The following is a 19589-nucleotide window of genomic DNA, read 5'->3' as shown; positions in this document are numbered from 1 at the left end:
TTATACTGAAGATATGTTTTATGTCTTATGCATGTTTCAGTTAATGGGAATTATTTAGTTGAAAGTCCTATAATTAGTACCCAATTAAATTGAATTTATTTCTAAGAATTGAAACTATGGGGTCTGTGGAATCAAGTGTTACTGCATACCACTAAAAGACACAAATCATTGTTCACTGTTCAAAAAAGTGTCAATAAATCACAGTGTTGTTTGATTTCAGGGATGAAAATGGTGATGGGGAGGACGCAGAGAAAAAGAAGTTCCAAAATCAACTCTCAGGTGAACGACTGAACATCTGCATTGAATGAACATAGAGAGACATGCAGTAGTTAAATGTCATTGTGGGACATTTCAGAAAATAATAAATGCTTTGATCCATAACCTGTTAAATAAACCCATCTCTCTCACAGGTGCCATTGTCATGGAAAAGCCAAACATCAAGTGGAACGATGTAGCTGGACTAGAGGGAGCCAAAGAAGCCTTAAAAGAAGCTGTGATCTTGCCCATCAAATTCCCTCATCTGTTCACAGGTACTGAAAACAAGAGTCGACTTTAAACCTGCTGAAAATGAATAGTATTTAATATCACAGTATCTGTTTGTGTAGGAAAGCGAACACCTTGGCGGGGGATCCTTCTGTTCGGCCCTCCAGGAACAGGGAAGTCCTACCTGGCCAAGGCAGTAGCCACAGAAGCCAACAACTCCACCTTCTTCTCCATCTCCTCCTCAGACCTGGTGTCCAAGTGGTTGGGGGAAAGTGAAAAGTGAGGCACAGGTTCTGTATGTGATAAAAAAAAAAACAGGGAATATGATAAACTGACAATAAAACAACTACTGTTTCTCTCTCCAGGTTGGTGAAGAACCTGTTCAGTTTAGCCCGAGAACACAAACCATCCATCATTTTTATAGACGAGATCGACTCTCTCTGTGGCTCCAGGAGCGAGAACGAGAGTGAAGCAGCGCGCAGAATTAAGACAGAGTTCCTCGTCCAGATGCAGGGTGAGCAAGAAGAGACCACCTCAAAATCTGAGCAAAAATCTGAATAGCAGTACTTTATGAGGTGTAAGAAATGCCATTCTCCCCCTCTCAGGTGTTGGGAATGATAACGATGGGATCCTGGTCCTGGGAGCTACAAATATACCTTGGACCCTGGACTCAGCAATCAGGAGAAGGTAACTTATATAAGAAATAATGCCTGGGTTCTCAAACAGACATTTAAGAGGTTAAATGCTTTATAACGCCTGATTACATCTTTTGTCTGTCCTAGGTTTGAAAAACGAATCTACATTCCTCTGCCCGAGGAGCACGCCCGCTCCTTCATGTTCAAACTGCATCTGGGCTCCACCCCCAACAACCTGACCGAGGCAGACTTCATCACTCTGGGCAAGAAGACGGAGGGTTACTCTGGAGCGGACGTCAGTGTTATCGTTAGGGACGCCCTCATGCAGCCTGTCAGGAAGATTCAGTCAGCCACTCACTTCAAAAAGGTAAAAACACACAGTTCACCTGTGCTGTTTTATTCTGAAAGTCTGTCGGAACTCCAGCAGGAACATAATGTTCCAAAATAAGAACATATCTCAGCAGCTATTGGATGGATTTAGTCTTTCATACATACATATTTCTTTGCTGATCCCTTCACTTTTCACCTAGCACCATAATCAGGTCAACATTATACATTTATACACTGCCTGAACACAACTGTATGAATCTGTCAAACTAGGAACATAATTAACTACCCAGTATCTAATTTAGTATCTTCTTTGTGTCCTTCTGTCCATCCACACACAAACGCACATTAATTAAGGTTCGCGGATCAACGTGGAACAATCCAGGCGTTGTGGTGGAAGACCTCTTGAGTCCGTGTTCGGCAGGTGATCCCAACGCCATAGAGATGACGTGGATGAACGTTCCTGGGGAGAAACTTCTAGAGCCGGTCGTGTGCATGGTGAGAAAAGACTTCCAATATTTACCTCAAAGGAAAATGGCATTATTTTAACCAGTTTAAAACATTTTACAAAAGTGTCAGTGTTAGGACTGCAGCGATCCGCGTTTATCGTGACCTCTCTTGATATTTTCTGTGCAGGCTGACATGCTGAGATCACTGACAAGCACCAAGCCAACAGTGAATGAGCAGGACTTGGACAAGCTGAAGAAGTTTACTGAGGATTTTGGTCAAGAAGGCTAAGAATACTCTTCACTTACCGTGAATGCAATTAAGTTTTTTTCAGTTGTACTTTGGATTATTCAATCAATCTTTTGGTCCGTAGTGTCTAAAATGGTTAAAAACTTTGTATCACAGGTTACTGGAGCCCAAAGTAAACATTACTTAAAGATGTGAAGAAACAGAAAAGCAAGCTTATATTATGGTTTTAATTGAAGATTAAGATGCTTAACAGCTGATGTTTGCTGGTCTTACTGGAGAATTGACTAAAATGATTAACCGATTATCAAATTCTTAATTTACCGCTTGTACGTCGAACAACTATTTAATCGTTTCAACACTATTTTATTTACTACTGAGGCTTGTTTTTACATCTGCGTAAGTAGGTTTTATATTGTTTTACTTGATTATTTTATTTTGCATGTCTCAAACCAAAGTGATAATAATCTTTATTTTTTTTACCACCACCATCACTGTACTAGGATATGTGCAGTAGTTAGTGGTGCTACAGTGGGTAGATGCACATTTTCAACACAGCATACCTCTCAATATAGTCTATGGAGGGTTATATTGCACTTTACACAATCAGTTTTGGGGTTGGCTTTTATAAATAGTCATTTATACTATAAAAAGTATGAATTTTATCAACATGGAAACACACCCTTTTTACTGCTTGTTTTTACTAAACAAACACAGTTCAAACTTCCAAATGCCTTCTGAGTTTGTATTAAGTTACAAAACTTTTGTATGAAACATACAATATTGTAAAATGTAATGTAATAATGCTTTCAAAAGCATGTTTTTAAATTCTGATCAACTTTGGGCAAAGAAGTTTTTTCTACTCTTCTACAGTTTCAACTCTCAGACTTCTGAATTACTTATAGCTATATGCTGTCAGTATGTGTGAAATACATCTTTATTTAAACGTTTCTTTTGGGGTTTACAGAGGTGACTTTCTGGTTGCATAAATAAAACTTGTTGAGGTGGTTATTTGCACTTTTGTTGTACCCTACATGACATGTTCTGTGAACTGAAGTCTCAGGGTTAAATAAACAACACAAAACAAAAGAACAGGAGTCATTATTAACTTTGTGAATATATTTAATTGTTAAAATACATCTCTTAGTTAAGTGTCATATATTTGTATTTTATATGCAGGGTAGATCGTGGTTTAATTCGTACATTTGATAAGAGAAATATAATTAATGATATAGTTAATTTTCACATTATTAAACAATTTAAGCCCTGTAGAAAAATGACATCAATGTTACTCTGCTTGCACAAGCTGATCATTTGCTAAAATGGAATAATTTGGAAATACAAGTCTCCTACATCTTCCGTTAGTGCCATTGATAAAGATATGAAGTCTCTTTTTTTGAAAAGCAGACCACAAATGTTCTACTGAGCAGAATACAAGGTCAATACAGCTATAATTAAGATGAATAATGGGGAAAATCTGACAATATTCAAGTCATTTGGATTGAAAAATAAAAATCCCGGCCAACTAAAATGTAACTAAATCTCAAGAGACTGACCTGATTGGTGTTTGTGCATACTGCACCGGGCCTAATGAAATGAAAACCAAAATATCAATTCATACACATTTCAAATGAAATGACAAGTATGAGGCAACAGCTGCCAATGAAAAAATAAAAACATAAATAATGCATGCAGATATATGAGTATGAGGAGTGACGTCCCTTTTCACTTCAAAGCACATTGTGTAAATGCCAGTGTTTGTTCATACGTAGACTTATTTGTGGTGATGACAACATCGGACATCCATCACAACCAGATTCCACCAAATGGGGTTCAATATGCTACAATGTAGGTCATTATTGCTTTGTGTATGTGTGTGCACTCCTCTTTACACAATTCTACTCTCAGACTGCGTCCACCACAAATAAACGGAGGAGCCGAAAAAACACTGCATTATTCACAACCCGAAACAGACAAGTAATATATGTAACAACGTAAAAATACAGTATACATAGAGATGAACACAAACCAGTAAAAAAAAAAAAAAACACCAGTAACACATCTATTAAGGTAATTCTGCAAATATAAAGAACAAATGTGCTCCATGAAACACCCTTGAAAAACACTGAGAGGACCTGAAATGTACATAAAAGGAGTAGTTTCCCATCATTTAAATAACTCTTAAAAGTGAGTAATGGTTGTATTTTTTGGTTAAGAACATTCCTATTCAGACAACACAAAGGAGGTGGGGAACTGCCACATAAGGCATATGAGAAAGTGCTAACAGTATTTACTGTATATATATAGGACACATACGGAGTAATTCACTGCCCATCACAATCATGCTTCATAGATGGAAGTAGCCCAACAGACACATTTTACTCCAACTCATGTGATGGCACAGAGAAGAAGCCAAATGCTGCAAGTACGGGGTAACAGTGTGCTGCTAAATGCACAATAATCAAGCTACTAGAAGACAGAAAACAGAGAGCCAAGTGCCAGACCAGTTGCTGCTCCAGCGAGCATGCCCAGGGCCACATCTCCTCCGTCGTCACGCTGGCGTTCGCGAATAACAACGTGGTTCACTCCAGGAGCAGGGTACCCACCTAAACCATAAAACCATAATGTTTTGTGCAGGCAATGTAGATTAAAAAAAAGACAAAGCGCTTGAGAGTGTACGCTCCAATACAAAAACATATGGAAAGTATAATAGTGTTTATCAAAGCATCAACTGGACTTGATGGGCGGTTATTTACCTTGGTACTGGTAGGGATAAGCTACAGCGTAGGGCTGCCCATCAGCAGAGTATACAATCTGTGTAGCCTGTTGTGGCGCTGTAACGTACTCTCCATACAGACCCGGGGCAAAACCCTGCTGGGAAATGAAGAAAAGGCCATTAAGACTGTGTTGATCCTCTGCGGGAGGCCAGTACCAGCACATCACTAAAGAGTCATTTGATTTAGTGTTAACTTCACAAATACTGCTTAGTGGAGCTTTTACACTTCCATTACTACACCAGTAGATGGTGGTAGGCTCCAACTGTGTTTGTTGTTATGCAATAGTATTTTTTTTCTTCTTCTATAACCTAGCATGTTACCTTAGTTTACCCCTAAAAAGGATCATTGTCAATTCAAGACAAATTGTGTAGTGGAACATAAAGAGTGATTAAATATGACATACAGTGAAAATTATGAATTCAGTATAATCAGATTATATTATACATAACCTAATCAAATATTTTTATACCTTTAACAATGATTGTCTTCTGCTGTAGATGTAAACAGTGACTCATTATAAATAAAAACAAATTGTACCTTTAAAACACTGGTAACAATCCTATTTTACTCAACTCGAGGTTTACTCAACTGAGTTTGGCCATTTTATTGAGGAAAAGAAAGTAATGTTAAAGCCTGAAATGTAAAAGTTACATTGCCAGTAGCTTTAAAAAAAAAAAAAAAACTGTGTTAAACCAAAATTAACATAATTTTATCCATATGCATACTGTTTATGCCTTTTACCTGGGGTGGGGCATATTCTGAGTAGGGGGGCGGAGCAGATGCCATCACTTCCTGTGCAAATCCGACCTGAGGAGAAGCAACCACCTAAAAATAAAAAAAATCAACAAAAATGAGGCCACCTCGCCCGACAGTGGAGAATGAACACTAACAGAACTGAGCTACGTGACATTTGGACAAATGGAAACCATCGTAAAGACAACTCCTCCTGCTGCACGGAGGTTATCGTCATAGAGGTATAATGAAAACACACAATACACATACACACATAACAAGACTTGTTTCACACAGCCGGAAAAACAAGTAAGAGAAATCAGTCTTACATTCTTATTTTGGTAAACAAATTAAAACTCAAGTGACTGAAGGTGTAGCAGAAACTCACCATATTAATTCTGGCATCCTGCAGTGCCATGGTCCATGCCCTGCAACACACAGTGAAAACCACGTCATCTTGGATGTAAAATACGCAGAATACAAACAACTAACACTTTCAACTTCAACAACGCAGAAACAAAAACACAGAGGACACAATCATTCGTCAAACTGGTGATATAATGACTCAGCATGTATGTGTTGCCTTACAGAGCATCATCTGCACTGTCCGCACACAGGCTGATGACCCGTCCATCTCTGCACACTATCTGGAGCAGAGCGTCACGCGTCTTCCCTTCCGGTGGGTTCAGCTCTGAGGAGCAAAACAACAGGACAAATATAGAGGTGACACATTTAAAAAGAACAACAACAAAAAAACAATATCAAACAAAAGTTGGTCGGTAACTGTCTGTGTGAGCCAAAGACATCCTCGCGCAGGAGATGACAAATACCTTGACACGCAGCAGAGTTGCGGATGTTAATGCAGTCGACCCTCAGGTGGATGTCGTCCTCCATGTCACGCCGTTGTTGGTTATAATAGAACACAAGTCGTCCATCGGCCCACAGGTCAAACCAATTCTTCTTCCACCGACGCAGAATGGTACCTTTAATACAAATACATTACAGTTAAGTTCAATCCAAACTGAATCAAAATAAAAACAGGCAAAAGAAAAGAAATGCACATAAAATGTAACAGCAGCTTCACCATCTGGATATCAGGTAATGTTTGTAAAATGCTGTTAAAGCTGTGGATATGTCTGGGTACTCACTTTGTCGATGGAGCCAACCACTCTTTACCATAGCCATCTTAGAGGCAACACCTAAAACAATACAATATATACATTAGACAAGGAAACTAACTGCTGATGGCTGGGCGTAGCCAAACGAACCTCGTGACTGTGAGTACTATTAGCTTTAGTCCAGAGTATAGTCTGAATAAAATGGAAAAGCTATACACAAGGGAGCACCTGGCTGCCGTTATTGATTTAACCACGTTAAGATAAACAAAAGACACCACAGCAGTTTATCATGAGACTAGACTCAATCTGAGCTCATGAAACCACAGTTATTAATTACATCATTAGTAGAAGCTAGAGAAAGATAGTAGTTCATTTACAGTGCCAGGACTTTCACTTTTTGTATGAATCGGTCACTTTTTTTTTTACTGGTTTTACTGGACGTCAGTTAGCTAACATATATACGGTAACAAATAATGGCTTCATGTGACAATAGGCCAGTGGTGAATATGTCATCCTCATTCCTCATTAATACAAGTTGAAATGGAGAAAGTCCTGAATATTGACCGCAATAACTCCACAATCTCTTGAAGCAATTCACACGTTTACCCGGCGTCACTGTGTACATTGCTCTGTAAACCAAACACAGCTCAAGTTAGCTAATGTTAGCGATAACTAACGTTGTTTATAAAACGCTCAACATGTCAGCAGCGAGCCGACCTAGCGTCACTGCTTCATGTGGGCATAGTGAGCTAAAACACTAACACGGTACATACAACGTTAAACAGTAAAGCGCTGAGTTAATGAAGTACTTACTTGTTTGTTTTTTTTGAAACGCTGTGTTTCAAGAAAAGTCTTTCGTGAGGACACAGCAAACACAGAAGAGAGATGTGCGAAAAAGAGGATGCGCCCCTCGGAGTGAAACAGGCGGATCAATGAACCGAGAGGAGACAGTGTGTGTGTGTAGAGCAGCTGTCGTCACTAAGCCCCGCCCACTGAGCATCTTCACTAACGTTCACGATCTTTGTGCTACTTCTTCTTCTTCGTTGGGTTTAATGGCGGACTGCAATCCCAACTTTTAAGGTGCATACCGCCACCTGCCGGACGTACAACAGACTGCAGTGGAGTTTATTCTGGACTATCAAAAAACAACAACTGCTTTCTATACTCTGCCTTAATTATTTACCTGTCTATTAATTCGCTGGTCAGATGTTAGTCGTTGATGTACACTTAAAATAAAATAAAATACAATAAAATACAATACAATAAAATAAATAAAAAGTTGGTCACATAAAAACCCAACAACTATATTCTGTGTTTACTAAGACATCTCTCCACACATATCTCCATTTGTTCCTATCATCCCTTCCAAATCCCATCCTCGTTCGGCCTCTCTCACACTTTGTTGTAAGCTTACACTTTCTTTATCACATTTGAAACATGTTGAACATTTACATTACAATGCACACATATTTCTTAATTGACTTTCCCCAATAGAAATAGTGTCTTATTCTTATTATTATGTATATTTGTAATCAAATCTTAATCTGAATAGAACTACGTCCTCTCTTCTACACCTCCCTTTATCACTGTGCTCTCACTTTGTACTGGATAGTATGTTCTGCCCTTAACTGTACTCATCCCACCTTTTCTGTCCAAATGTTTTCTTTTTGTACCTTCCCCCTTTCAACTGGTATGTCCATTATATGGCCCATAGTTAGTGCTCCTTTAGCCACCCTGTCTGTGCATTCATTACCCTTTAATCACACATGTGCAGGTACCCAACACAATTCTACATCAATACCCAACTCTGAATTTTAAATAAACCTTAAAGCATTTCAAACATTTGATGTTCCCTGAGTCAGTACTTGTCTGGTCTCCCTTCTTCCACCCACTGAAGAACAACGACTGCAGCATCATTCATCTGTACTTCTGTGTCTTAAAAGGAACTGTTATTACACGATCCTTTTGATATGCTGAGTCATCAGTAAGAATATGAAGGTCATTGATTCCTTTATACTGGTTTACAGTGTCCATTTTGCTTTCCACCCAGTATTTGATACAACTCCATGATGCTAAAATCGACCTTTGTTTTAGGACACAGTAATGGGGGGACATTGCTTTTAGAGGCAGGGGAGTTAAGCCTCGTTCCTCCAGTGTCATATTCCTCTCACTTATCCATTTCCCTTAGATCTGTCACACTCCCAGCATCCATACGGTCCTCTCTCTGTGAGGGAGGGAGGCGTTTGTTTTGCATGACGTAACCTGTCAGCTGACAGCTGTGGAAAGTGCTGGCAAACTCAGCAGAGGCGCGCTCGCTCCTGTCTTCCCTCACACCGTGGATGTGGAAACAGCTGTGTTCAACATGGTTTACACCGAGAGAGCATCGACCTAATGCAAACCCCTCAGCCATTAAATGATTCTCATACAGGGACTGGGGATGCAGCGGATCATTTCCTGGGTGAAATAGGTGTTTTATGAGCACAGTGAAGTACACACTGAGACAGGGTTGACAGTGTTGCTTTTAATTAAGCGAATACGGTGTAAAAGCGGCAGCAAGCGACGCAGCAGAAGACCAGGAGTGGACATTGTGTAATGATATGAATCTAAACACAAAGCTGAGTTTTATTTGAGCTATTCAGTCCGAGACAACAGCGGCTGTCTGCTGCGCATGCGAGTCACAAGCTCACACAGGCAGAAAAGTTGTATCCTGTGAACCGAGAGTGCATGTGTGGAGGGAAACTGACACTGCTGCAGGGGGACTCGTCTCATTGCCGCCCAAATAAGACAGCGACCACAAACAGAGAATACTAATCTCCAAGCCACTGACCGACGGGCAGCCCAGGATTGTAAAACAAGCCCTCCGACCAACAGTTAAGGAGCTAACGAAAATAACGCAGAAGCTAAATAGCTCAACTGAAATGGCGACGGCAATATACTTGGAACATTACCTTGACAGTAAGTAACCGGGGAAACACGCGATTATTACGTACAATTTGAACATCTTCCGTCTGCTTGGGGTTTAGTTTAATTGTCTCCCAGACTTTTCTTTGCTCGGCGGGTGACTGGCCGAGAGCGTTAGCCGCCAGGTCACTAGCTCTCTAGCTAACCGATTAGCATTGCGATAAAGCCTTCACTGGTTCAAAGTGAGGTGAACTCTCTCCGTGTGTGGAGTTATACTCACACACAGCCTGATGGAAACATGGACATATGTTACGGCTATCAGCAGCTCTAGTTAGATAATGTTCGGTTGTCTGTTTCGGGCTCAATCACACAGTTAACTGTTAGCGGCTAGGCGACTAGCAACTAGCAGTGGTTTTATAAGGTTGTTCAAAATGTCGTTTTCATACTCAGCATTATAAAACGTATCAGTTGTGTGAATGTGGTCAACGTCCGTGTTTGCTGTAGGACAGCAGACACCGTGCATCTGCAACCTGTTGCTAACCGCGTTTCCCGTAACCACGCACCGGGGCGGGCTGTTTGAAGTGCGTCACACAGTGTAACGACGAGCACACGGGCTCTGACGCTTCAGTCTTCACATGGCATGTTTAACTAACTATCGGCGTTTGTTCTAACGAAGACTTATCGGCGTGTTTAACTACACTGATCGCGGCGGGGCCGTGTTTAACGTGACTATCGGCATTTAACTAAACTATCGCGTCTGTTTAACTAAGACTATCGCATGTTTAACGTCGGTAGGAGCGGTAGATCGGGATGTTTAACTAAACTCATCGCGTGTTTGTAAACTAAAGCTATCGGCGTGGGTCTTAGAACTGGACGTATCGGGCGCGGCGTGCTTTAACTAGACTATTCGCGTTCGTTGCTTAACTCAACTATCGCGATATTGTACTACGACTATCGGGCGGTGTTTAACTAGACTATCGGCTTTTAACTAAACTATGCGCGTGTTTAACTAACTATCGGCGAGTATTTAACTAACTATCGGCATTGTAACTACACTATCGCATGTTGTTTGTAAAACATCGGGATATTTAACGTTACATTGTACAGACGTACCAAAGCAGTCAATGAAGCCTGAGCTCGTTATTGGCATTTTTTGTTAAATGGTGAATGCTTTGCAAGAAAATCTTGACTTTTTAAGAAGCAAAAATACTTTGTATTTCTGGTATAGAAACATTTTATTAGTAGTTTTAATGTATTTAAATTCTGAACAATAATTAATTTATACATATATAAATAAATATATATATGTAGTTTGCAATTAATATAATAATATTGCCTGTGTTGCCTAAAAACGGAATTAATCTGTGTATGTATTTGTTCCTGTACATGGTTTTAAAGCAGTTGTAACATTGGGTGATTTTGGCACTATGAGTTAGGGCTGCACAAAGCTGCAATTTCTGATAAAAATAGAATGTGTGTCACAAAGCATTATCAGTAAGTACTGTAGTGCTGCAGAGGTCTTGTTTTCCTGATGTAGGAAAACATGTTTGTTTGGTACGGACCCAGCCCTAAAATGGATTATCTCCCTGGTTGTCTCTCTCATCTTTATGTCATTCTCTCCTCTAGGTATTGAAAACCTACCATGTGAGCTACAGAGAAACTTTACTTTGATGCGGGACCTGGACAATAGGACTGAAGGTGATAAGTTAATCTCATTAAGTTATTATCTGAATTATTCCTAATTAATTTAGCTTTGACATGTCAAAATGTCTGCTGTGGAAGAATATTTATTAGCTACCGTAACTAAACATCTGAGAAGGTGCGCAGGCGCCTCTAAATTCTTGTGTTGTACCATTTAACACCAGTAGTAAAAGTACAAATATTGTGCAGTCAATAACACTGGTTTTCCAGCACTGTAATTATCATGTTGTTGTGCAGAAAAGAAAGGAGAGATTGACAAACTGGCTGAAGAGTACATTGCCACTGTGAAGAACCTGGCCTCAGAACAGAGAGTGGAGCACCTGCAGAAGATCCAAAATGCCTACAGCAAGTGCAAAGAGTTCAGTGACGACAAAGTCCAGCTCGCAATGCAGACATATGAAATGGTCAGTCCAACACCGTCAGTTCTATGTGTTTCCTGTCGCTGTTGCCTGGTTTTGCATTAAGAGTTTTATGTAGTCAACATGTTGCAAATAGGTATTTTAAATCACATATTCTTGCACTAATGAGTATTATAAAATGTATTTCTTATTTGCAAATGAAACCATGCACAGGGCCAGGTTCTAATCTACATGATGTTCCTTCTACTGCAGGTGGACAAACATATCCGCAGACTAGATGCAGATCTGGCGCGATTTGAGAATGAGCTGAAAGAGAAACTGGAAGCGAGCGGCTACGAAAGTACAGAGGGAAGAGGAGTGAAAAGTAAGTTGTGTAACTGAAGGACTTTCATTGTAGAACATTGCAAAACCGATTGATGCACATCTATGAATGTCAATATTTTGTACAGAGGGTGAGTCCAGGGGGTTGAGAGAGAAGCGTGGATCCAGGGGAAGAGGACGGAAAGGTTCTGATGAAGATTCTCCCCGAAAGAAAAAGATCAAAAACAGGTACATTTGGGCTGCTGGCTCAGTCAGGACAAGGGTTTACTAGATGTCAGTGTCCAGAATTTAAATTACACATTTTTATCAGTCCTGAAAATCCTGTATTATTCATGGGTTATTAATTCAGATTAGCCTTACTAATTCAATGACTCACCAATTTGCTCCCCATTTAATCATGTTCACTTCTAATCCTAATGTATGTTGTTGGACTTCTAGCCCAGACTTGAGTGAGGCTCTGCTGCCCATGCAACCATCAGACGTTTTGGACATGCCAGTCGATCCCAATGAGCCTACATACTGCCTGTGCCATCAGGTGTCATATGGAGAGATGATTGGATGCGATAACCCAGACGTAGGTTTCCACTGGTTCTGTAAATTTAAATTGAACAAGTTTCTGTCTGTCTCTCTCAGCTAGAGAGTTTAATACTGAACTTGTTTCTCTTCCTTCAGTGTCCGATTGAGTGGTTCCACTTTGCTTGTGTTGATCTCACCACAAAACCCAAAGGAAAATGGTAAGAGCTTTGAATTAGTTCAAAGGCTGTTAATTGTTTATAAAAAAGAGGATCACTATTAAGGCAGACAGTTAATGGTTGTCCTCTCCTCCGAGTCTGAACATCTTTTGTCCCTCTCTCCCCTTCAAATCTCTCAGGTTTTGTCCGAGGTGCACCCAAGACAAGAAGAAGAAATGAGATTTCTTACCTTCAGAAGTACCTAACTAATATATGTGTTTTTGGTCTAGTTTAATAATGTAATATACTGTGTATACATGTATATATATTTCAGTTCCCATAACTCTCCATAGAAATGGTGGGCTATTTTAAAGGCCTACATCGGATTCAGAGTATGGCTACACGTGTGGCACCATTAGAGCCCTCTTTATGGATGTTATTCTGCCTGTGTCACTGGACAGCTCTCTTTGTCCAATACATCTAAAATAATGAATTCACCTGTATATTATTTGTGTACTCTGGGTAAATTAGTCCCGGCAGTGGAGAAAAGTTGCACAAATGATTACCAATCAGAAAGTCCTTCCTCTCAAGTCATATCGTGTATATATTGTTAGTACTAACATAAATCCTGGACTGTGGCTTTAGCATACTTGAAATATCAGTTTTATAAAGATCTATTTTTTAAACAAATTAACAGCCTGCTGAGAATTTACAAATTGAAACACCTAAATCCTTACCAATTTTTGGTGGTAAAAGGAATTATGTGTCAGATTTTCAGTTACCTACCTCCTTAGGGAATACATCAGCACTGCATAAATGACTGCAATTGATACCAGTGTAAAAAATGCGTTTTGATTAGCTTAAACCAAACAAGAAAAGCAATGTAAATTCATTCGTTATTGAGTTTAAAAAAACAAAAACCTACGACATTTTTGAATGTATTGTGGTACTAATGGTCAGTCAGTCAGTGTCTCTGAATGAGGTATTTAAGCACTTTGAATGAAATTTGCCCTGAAGAGGTTTGATACTGCAAGCTTGGTTTTATGATATAGTTTCTCATTTAAAACTCTGCCATAGTGAATCACTTCAAACCATATGGAAATATATATATAAACATATATGTTTTGTATGATATTATGAAACAATATTTTGTGGACACGTCATTTTCCAAAGAGATATTTGCTGTATTGCTTACTTACTGGTGTACACTCAAATTTTATTTAATAGGATTTTAGCCTCTTCTTTCATATTCAACTGTGAATATCACTCGTTTAGGTGTAAGCCACAAATAATAAAAGAGCCAAAGTCTTTGTATTTTGTATATTTCAGTATTTTATAACAAATAAATATTCACTATTATTCATGCATTATTTCATTCATTGCTGTTTGAAGCTTGTGATGTGCGTTTAAAATGTTATGTGGCACTTTTTGCCTACCATTTTAAACAGTCACTTTTTCTGAAACAATGGTCCAGTTACTTTTACAAATTAAAAACTTGCTGTTTTCAAAATTGTAGTTTTTCACAGAGTTGTTATTGTGTACTAAAACTGTCTAAACTACTCAATGCAAACTACTGAGTGAGGTCTGTAAATAATTCATGGACTCTGGAGAGGCTGAGTTGTCTGTTTTCAGTGCCACAGATGTTCAGCTCTTCCTGCTAGCAACTGTAATTTCAAGTACAGAGATTTCAATACTAGCTAGATGACGACGGGGGCTAACTGAGGAAATACTGTATGTGTTTCTGGTGCTTCCAGTTAAATGCCGTTATCAAAACAGTGAATGCAGGTACCTGCTGTATTTGTTGTCTGGGAATGTAGTTGCCACTGAACAACAGTTCTGAATTCTTACGAAGGTAATGACGTTCACTGTTGAAACTGTTCTAGAAATGTGTTGATTCAACTTTATGGAGGATTCGTGTTGTGTTATATTGAGAGATATTTAGTCTACCATTATTGGTGGAAATGGGGTGGGCAAAATAATAAAAACACTTCTCAGTATAATGTGGTATAATTCAACGGTGCTATAACTATGAATGCCTGAATGACTGTAAAATTGAATCAACACCTAATAAAACAGCAAACACTGAACATTATCTGATTCCTGAAGGTAGAACATATTGCAGTACTGTTGCATTAGTTGTAGGTACGTGTACCTAATAAACTGGAATGGACATACTTCACTGCATGCAGGAAGATATTTCCTAAAAAGAGTTATTCAACATCTGTGTATGACTTCAGATCAAGCACTGTAGTCAGCATTGCTGTGTCAGATTTCCCTGTCATTTCAGTACATCAGGTGATCTGCAGTCTGCGCTCTGAAAGGACAGAGAGAGGATTGGAGTTTCAAAATCCATCATCAGATTCTTCATCCCAGCTGCACTTTTCTTGTGTGGTCTTGCTGAAATCCATTTCCAGGTCGTACACAAAGTCGGGATCATCTTTGTGCCTCCGGTTCTTTTCAAACAATTCTTCCATTTGGCCCTTCTTGCGAGCCAGCTCCTCATCGTCCAGTTTGTTCAGGTCTTCGTCGGGGTCCAGGTTGAATGATGCCAGGCTGCGCTCCAAGCTGAAGCCCTGCATGTGATCTCTCAGGATGATGTGAAGCTTCTCCAGCTGGCTCTGGGACACCCCCTCCAGGTAGTCCCTGTGCCTGGGGTGGTTCTTCAGCCTTTCAGCAGCCATGCTGTAGTCTGGAGGTTAAAGGAGAAGAGGGCATCAAGGATTCAAACTGACCAAACCTCATCTGCCTATTAAGTTGCCTTTAATTATGCATCAGGTACAGTGCACACAGCTTAGTACAGGAGCAAAGCAGTATTTCACCCACCAATACCCCAGAAAAGTTATTTAGTGGTAATTTGATCAAGCACAATATATATACAAATGTATTTAAGGTTTTGATACAGGGCCTCAGGTTCAGGTAAAAAGGAAGGAGACCCCGTAAGGCCATTCTCCTTGCATAGTGTTTTAATGGTGCGTATTCATATTACAAACAAAGTACTGAGTAACTACTAAACCAAGTAAAGAAAGCTGTGTGCGTGTATGAGCCAAATAATATCTGTCTCGCCTTACCGGAATATTTGGAGAAGTTTCGCACAGGTATTATTCTTTTTCGTATTGTTTTGGTTTCCTTGTGTTCATAAATTAAAACTATAGAGGGAGGGCTGAACTGCACGCCACACCGCTTTGCCTCGAAACTCATCTCTGTATGTGAGCAGCAACCCTGCTTCAACCGGCCTCCGCCTGGAGTTCAGCGATACAACACTAAAACATTTTAAAACACTTTAAATGGGAATCAGCCAACCGAGCTTCAGACGTGATTAAGTTAGCTTTTAACGTTGCCTGGGTGCCTGACGTTGGTCGGTGTCGGACCTTGGCTGTCTTCGCCGAAGCCTGCCTATATTTACAGTAAATATTTTAAAGACCTATTGTTTCACACACAGTGGAGGTAATGATTTGTAGTTGATTTTCTAAACATCCTTTTTTTTTTTTTTTTTTTAAATATAATGATTACCTCAGAGCTTTCCCACAATGCCCGTTGATTGTTATTTATAGTTAGGCAGCGTCACAGCTCCCCTAGAACTACAAAGGGGTCCTTCAAGATCCTTTTCCGTAAACAATTTAAAACAGCACCCAGTGTTGTAGTTGTAGTAATAATACTAGAAATACTGGCTGTTAACAGCTTGGTCTAGTTCACCTTTACTAGTTTAATGTATTTTGTACTGCTTTCTGTGTTGGCTTGTTTATCGGCATGTCATTGTTTGGTGGAGACGGGTAAGATATACTGTGTCACCAAACGTTGAACTTAATGGCAGTGTAATGTTAATGGAGACGGGCTTCTTTTACAATGAATAACCAAACAAGTACAAAGAGACATAAGGATTAAGTTTGGAGTGTCAACACACTATAGGGAGCAAATATATATATAGCTATACAGTTTAAATGTAGAATTAATTTCCCTGTCCGAAAACATCTCATTATTATATTATTAATGTTACCATTATATTCTGGCATATTCTTTCTCATGCTTCATAATAAGGATAAAACAAATCAGCCATAGATGTATTATTACAGTTATAATGAAAAGGTCTGCTCTGTCCAGTCGTGTGGTCTTGGCCAATACCATTTCCATGTTTTTGTAGATGAGAACAATGAGGACCACTGTGGTCTGCTGAAGCAGCTGCTTGAATCCTCACCAGTTTCAGTGGAGATCAACAAGAAGGGTTTCCACAGGTATTGACAGTGCATTTCCAAACATGGAACAATAACCCACTTCAAGGCTCAACAAGTGATTTCTGGTGTGTTTTAGGGAGCTGGTAACCACTGTTGAGCTCATCCCAGATGTGCCCAGTGGGGTCAGAGTTTTGCTGGTTCATAGATGGCCCAGAGGTGTCTATCTTGATCCATACCAACTTGCATCTCTGAGTGATCAGAGTGATTGGCAGGTAAGACTGACACTGCCAAAACATAGCATATTTGTGGAAAAACCAATTACAAACCACATTCATCCACACAATGTATGAATGTATTGCTTTAACTATTTCATCTCTGTAAGATATTACTAGATTCAGGCATAGACCTTGAGGTGCCTGCTCACAAGACTTCAGGATTTGTCACCTATGTGTATCCCACCCCTGATGGACCAACTCCCAGCCTGGTAAAAGTAACAATTCCCATACATGGTCGCTACCATGAGCCTTCTTTTGACGGGAAAACATTCACATCTGTCGACATAGAACCTCCAGAGCTGCTGCTGCGGACTGAAAAATGTAATCATCTTTCTTGTATGGTCTCTTCTTAGAAACAAGTAATCAAGTATGTTTATAATATACCTTCCTGCAAGGAAACCAACATTTCAGCTCCTTCAAAATGTGCTTTGATATTTTTGCCAGCCTTGACTGATTCAGGACTGCAGGGTCCAATTCTAATAAATGCAAAGGGAAGTTAAAATACCTGATGATCCTTCAGAACGAGATTTAAGAGATAAATTGCCTTTTAAAATTAATATTGTTTTATTATTTAATTTATTTTTAGTAGCGGTAATAGTTGAATGTACCAAAAACTTGAATGGTTAAAACAATAACTTATGTTTATTGTCAGAAACACTGGATAGAAAATGTAGCTGATGGAGAAAGAAAATGAAGTGAGTGTTTGTCTTAATCCAAACCTCCTTCTTCCTTCTAGGTACGCAGCTCAACAACTTAGAGCCTCATATTGTCGTGGACGCCCCCTGTACTCCTGACAATTCAAGCACATGTCCATGGGTTAAACTCCTGCATCAGCAGGTGGTTCTCCTTATACGTCTTTTTATGACACTTACTGTTTATGTTTGACTTTTCTTATCACTCAAAACATATCTGTTATCCTGTAGGAGCAAGGCTCCATGGGTTTCCAGTTTCCAGTTGGTGACGGGTCTTTGGTGACGCCTGTATGCGGTGGAACTCTTCTAGTCACAATGATGTGCTGTGTGGCACTGTCTAAATACATGTGGGAACATCGAATCATTTAGACAGAGATGGTCTACATATCTTGTGTTAAACAGCTCAAGCTTATAGTTCTGTCTGATACCAGGATCCTTCTGGCATCACTAGGATCAAAGTCTTAGAACACCTTATCAGGTCTATTTTAAATCAGTCCAGGTTCCTGTGTGTGTCTTTTATATATTTTAATAAATAAAAATAATAATATGCAAAGATCTGTGGTGTTGTTTGGCCCTGATCAACTGTGTTGACAATGAGGTTTTGCTTTGCTATTGTTTTGTAACTGGTTTGTCAAAATGTCAGACTGAAAAGTGTAATTGCAGGGTCATAAAGATACAGTGCGTATGAACACAGCACCACAGACAGGGCTGGTGGAAAAATATTAGTCTGAAATCAAGTTCTATACTTCTTCCTTTGTCAAATCTTTTATTTTTATTAATTCGTTTAACATTGCAGAGTATGTGGATTGAGCATAACATATACAATGATTTGATAATTGTTGTATGTGTCCAAACAGAAGTTTGTGAATGTTTTTTTAATTTTGCTCAAATCCAGAAGAAGGCCAGAGGTCATGGTCAGCCACAGAGAAGCAAAGCTGATATGAAAAAGACCATAACAGTACTCTTCAGTCTGTCAGTAAAAACGTATGTTGTGAAGCCGCCAGTTCTGAAATGTAACTATTGACTCAAGTACAGCACTCCAGTAGTTTTGAGGTACATGTAGTGGACTTCAGTATTCCTATTTTGTTCTGCTTAATAGTAATACTACTACTCCACTACATTTTGAAGACAATATTATACTTTTTACTCCACTACATTTATTTGACAACATTAGTTACAAGTTACTTTGCTGATTCAGATTATTAATACAAAATATAAATCAACTAAGCTACTCAACAATATATAAGATTGCTGAAATTAGCCTCATATTTATAAGTTGTAACATTAGTGATCAATAAATATAATCCAGTATAATGTATTATTCTGAAAGAGGCCATTCTGTATAATGAGTACTCTTAGTTTTGGTACATATACGTATATTTAAATGCTAATACTTTCACTACACAGTGAATACTTATATTTCACTTAGTAACATAATTTGTTGAATGCTATGAAGCTAATGAAGCATAGCTGGAACTATATATATATATAAAATGCATTTATATATTGTTTTATTTCATTTTATGGTATTCTATAAATTGTATAATCTTTCTCTATGTGTGTACCATGAAGGACCTGCAAACATTCATTCATTTTTCCCATGTCATTCATTGCGCACTGCACATCACTTACTGTAATATTGAGTTTTTTTTATTATTTTTTATTACTGTACTTATTGTAATATTGTGTTTTTTTTTACTATTCTATTATAGGGTAATATTGTGTTTTTTGTTAC

General features: G+C 39.0%; 5 protein-coding genes across 7 annotated transcripts in view; 3 read left to right on the top strand and 2 right to left on the bottom strand.

The window, feature by feature from the left end:
• Positions 1 to 3146, top strand: part of LOC118321753 (vacuolar protein sorting-associated protein 4B-like) — a 7840-nt gene extending 4694 nt beyond the window's left edge. Inside the window, exons 5-11 of the mRNA XM_035653230.1 lie at positions 411 to 530; positions 606 to 762; positions 849 to 997; positions 1089 to 1170; positions 1266 to 1485; positions 1803 to 1943; positions 2082 to 3146. Coding sequence (XP_035509123.1) covers positions 411 to 530; positions 606 to 762; positions 849 to 997; positions 1089 to 1170; positions 1266 to 1485; positions 1803 to 1943; positions 2082 to 2183 — 971 coding nt within the window. The 3' untranslated portion in view covers positions 2184 to 3146. The remainder of the gene's footprint in view (positions 1 to 410; positions 531 to 605; positions 763 to 848; positions 998 to 1088; positions 1171 to 1265; positions 1486 to 1802; positions 1944 to 2081) is intronic.
• A 96-nt stretch (positions 3147 to 3242) lies between these two features.
• plekhb2 (pleckstrin homology domain containing, family B (evectins) member 2) lies at positions 3243 to 7685 on the bottom strand. Of its 2 annotated transcripts, none has more exons than XM_035653231.1 (8): positions 7579 to 7685; positions 6796 to 6846; positions 6478 to 6630; positions 6236 to 6338; positions 6036 to 6075; positions 5657 to 5740; positions 4895 to 5012; positions 3243 to 4744 (listed from the first exon to the last, which is right to left on the bottom strand). In XM_035653231.1, exons 2-8 carry the CDS (start codon positions 6830 to 6832, stop codon positions 4608 to 4610), a joined length of 672 nt encoding a protein of 223 aa, XP_035509124.1. In that variant the 5' UTR covers positions 6833 to 6846; positions 7579 to 7685; the 3' UTR covers positions 3243 to 4607. The 2 variants fall into 2 exon arrangements, with proteins under 2 accessions (XP_035509124.1, XP_035509125.1); XM_035653232.1 differs by having other exon boundaries at positions 4895 to 5009.
• Positions 7686 to 9072: 1387 nt separating this feature from the next.
• On the top strand, positions 9073 to 14077 carry ing5a (inhibitor of growth family, member 5a). The gene is made up of 8 exons (XM_035653028.1): positions 9073 to 9720; positions 11293 to 11364; positions 11605 to 11771; positions 11979 to 12090; positions 12176 to 12275; positions 12486 to 12621; positions 12720 to 12781; positions 12919 to 14077. Exons 1-8 carry the CDS (start codon positions 9684 to 9686, stop codon positions 12956 to 12958), a joined length of 726 nt encoding a protein of 241 aa, XP_035508921.1. The 5' UTR covers positions 9073 to 9683; the 3' UTR covers positions 12959 to 14077.
• Positions 14078 to 14380: 303 nt separating this feature from the next.
• cep19 (centrosomal protein 19) overlaps positions 14381 to 19589 on the bottom strand; it is a 5973-nt gene continuing 764 nt past the window's right edge. The window contains exons 1-2 of one of the 2 annotated variants that reach the window (XM_035653029.1): positions 15787 to 16137; positions 14381 to 15407 (exon numbers count right to left, since the gene is read on the bottom strand). In XM_035653029.1, the coding sequence (XP_035508922.1) occupies positions 15061 to 15407; positions 15787 to 15916 (477 nt within the window). In that variant the 5' untranslated portion in view covers positions 15917 to 16137 and the 3' untranslated portion in view covers positions 14381 to 15060. Of the gene's footprint in view, positions 15408 to 15786; positions 16138 to 19589 lie in introns of those variants that run through there. The other variant, XM_035653030.1, reaches the window with a different exon arrangement.
• pigx (phosphatidylinositol glycan anchor biosynthesis, class X) lies at positions 16316 to 18407 on the top strand. The gene is made up of 6 exons (XM_035653027.1): positions 16316 to 16488; positions 16857 to 16947; positions 17024 to 17159; positions 17270 to 17483; positions 17899 to 17999; positions 18086 to 18407. Exons 1-6 carry the CDS (start codon positions 16425 to 16427, stop codon positions 18221 to 18223), a joined length of 744 nt encoding a protein of 247 aa, XP_035508920.1. The 5' UTR covers positions 16316 to 16424; the 3' UTR covers positions 18224 to 18407.

This window comes from Morone saxatilis, unplaced genomic scaffold (genome assembly GCF_004916995.1).
Source record: "Morone saxatilis isolate NCDOM2014 unplaced genomic scaffold, NCSU_SB_2.0 Contig12, whole genome shotgun sequence".
NCBI lineage: Eukaryota > Metazoa > Chordata > Actinopteri > Moronidae > Morone > Morone saxatilis.
Note: the sequence above shows the minus strand (reverse complement) of the source record. Positions and strands in the feature narration are given on the sequence as shown.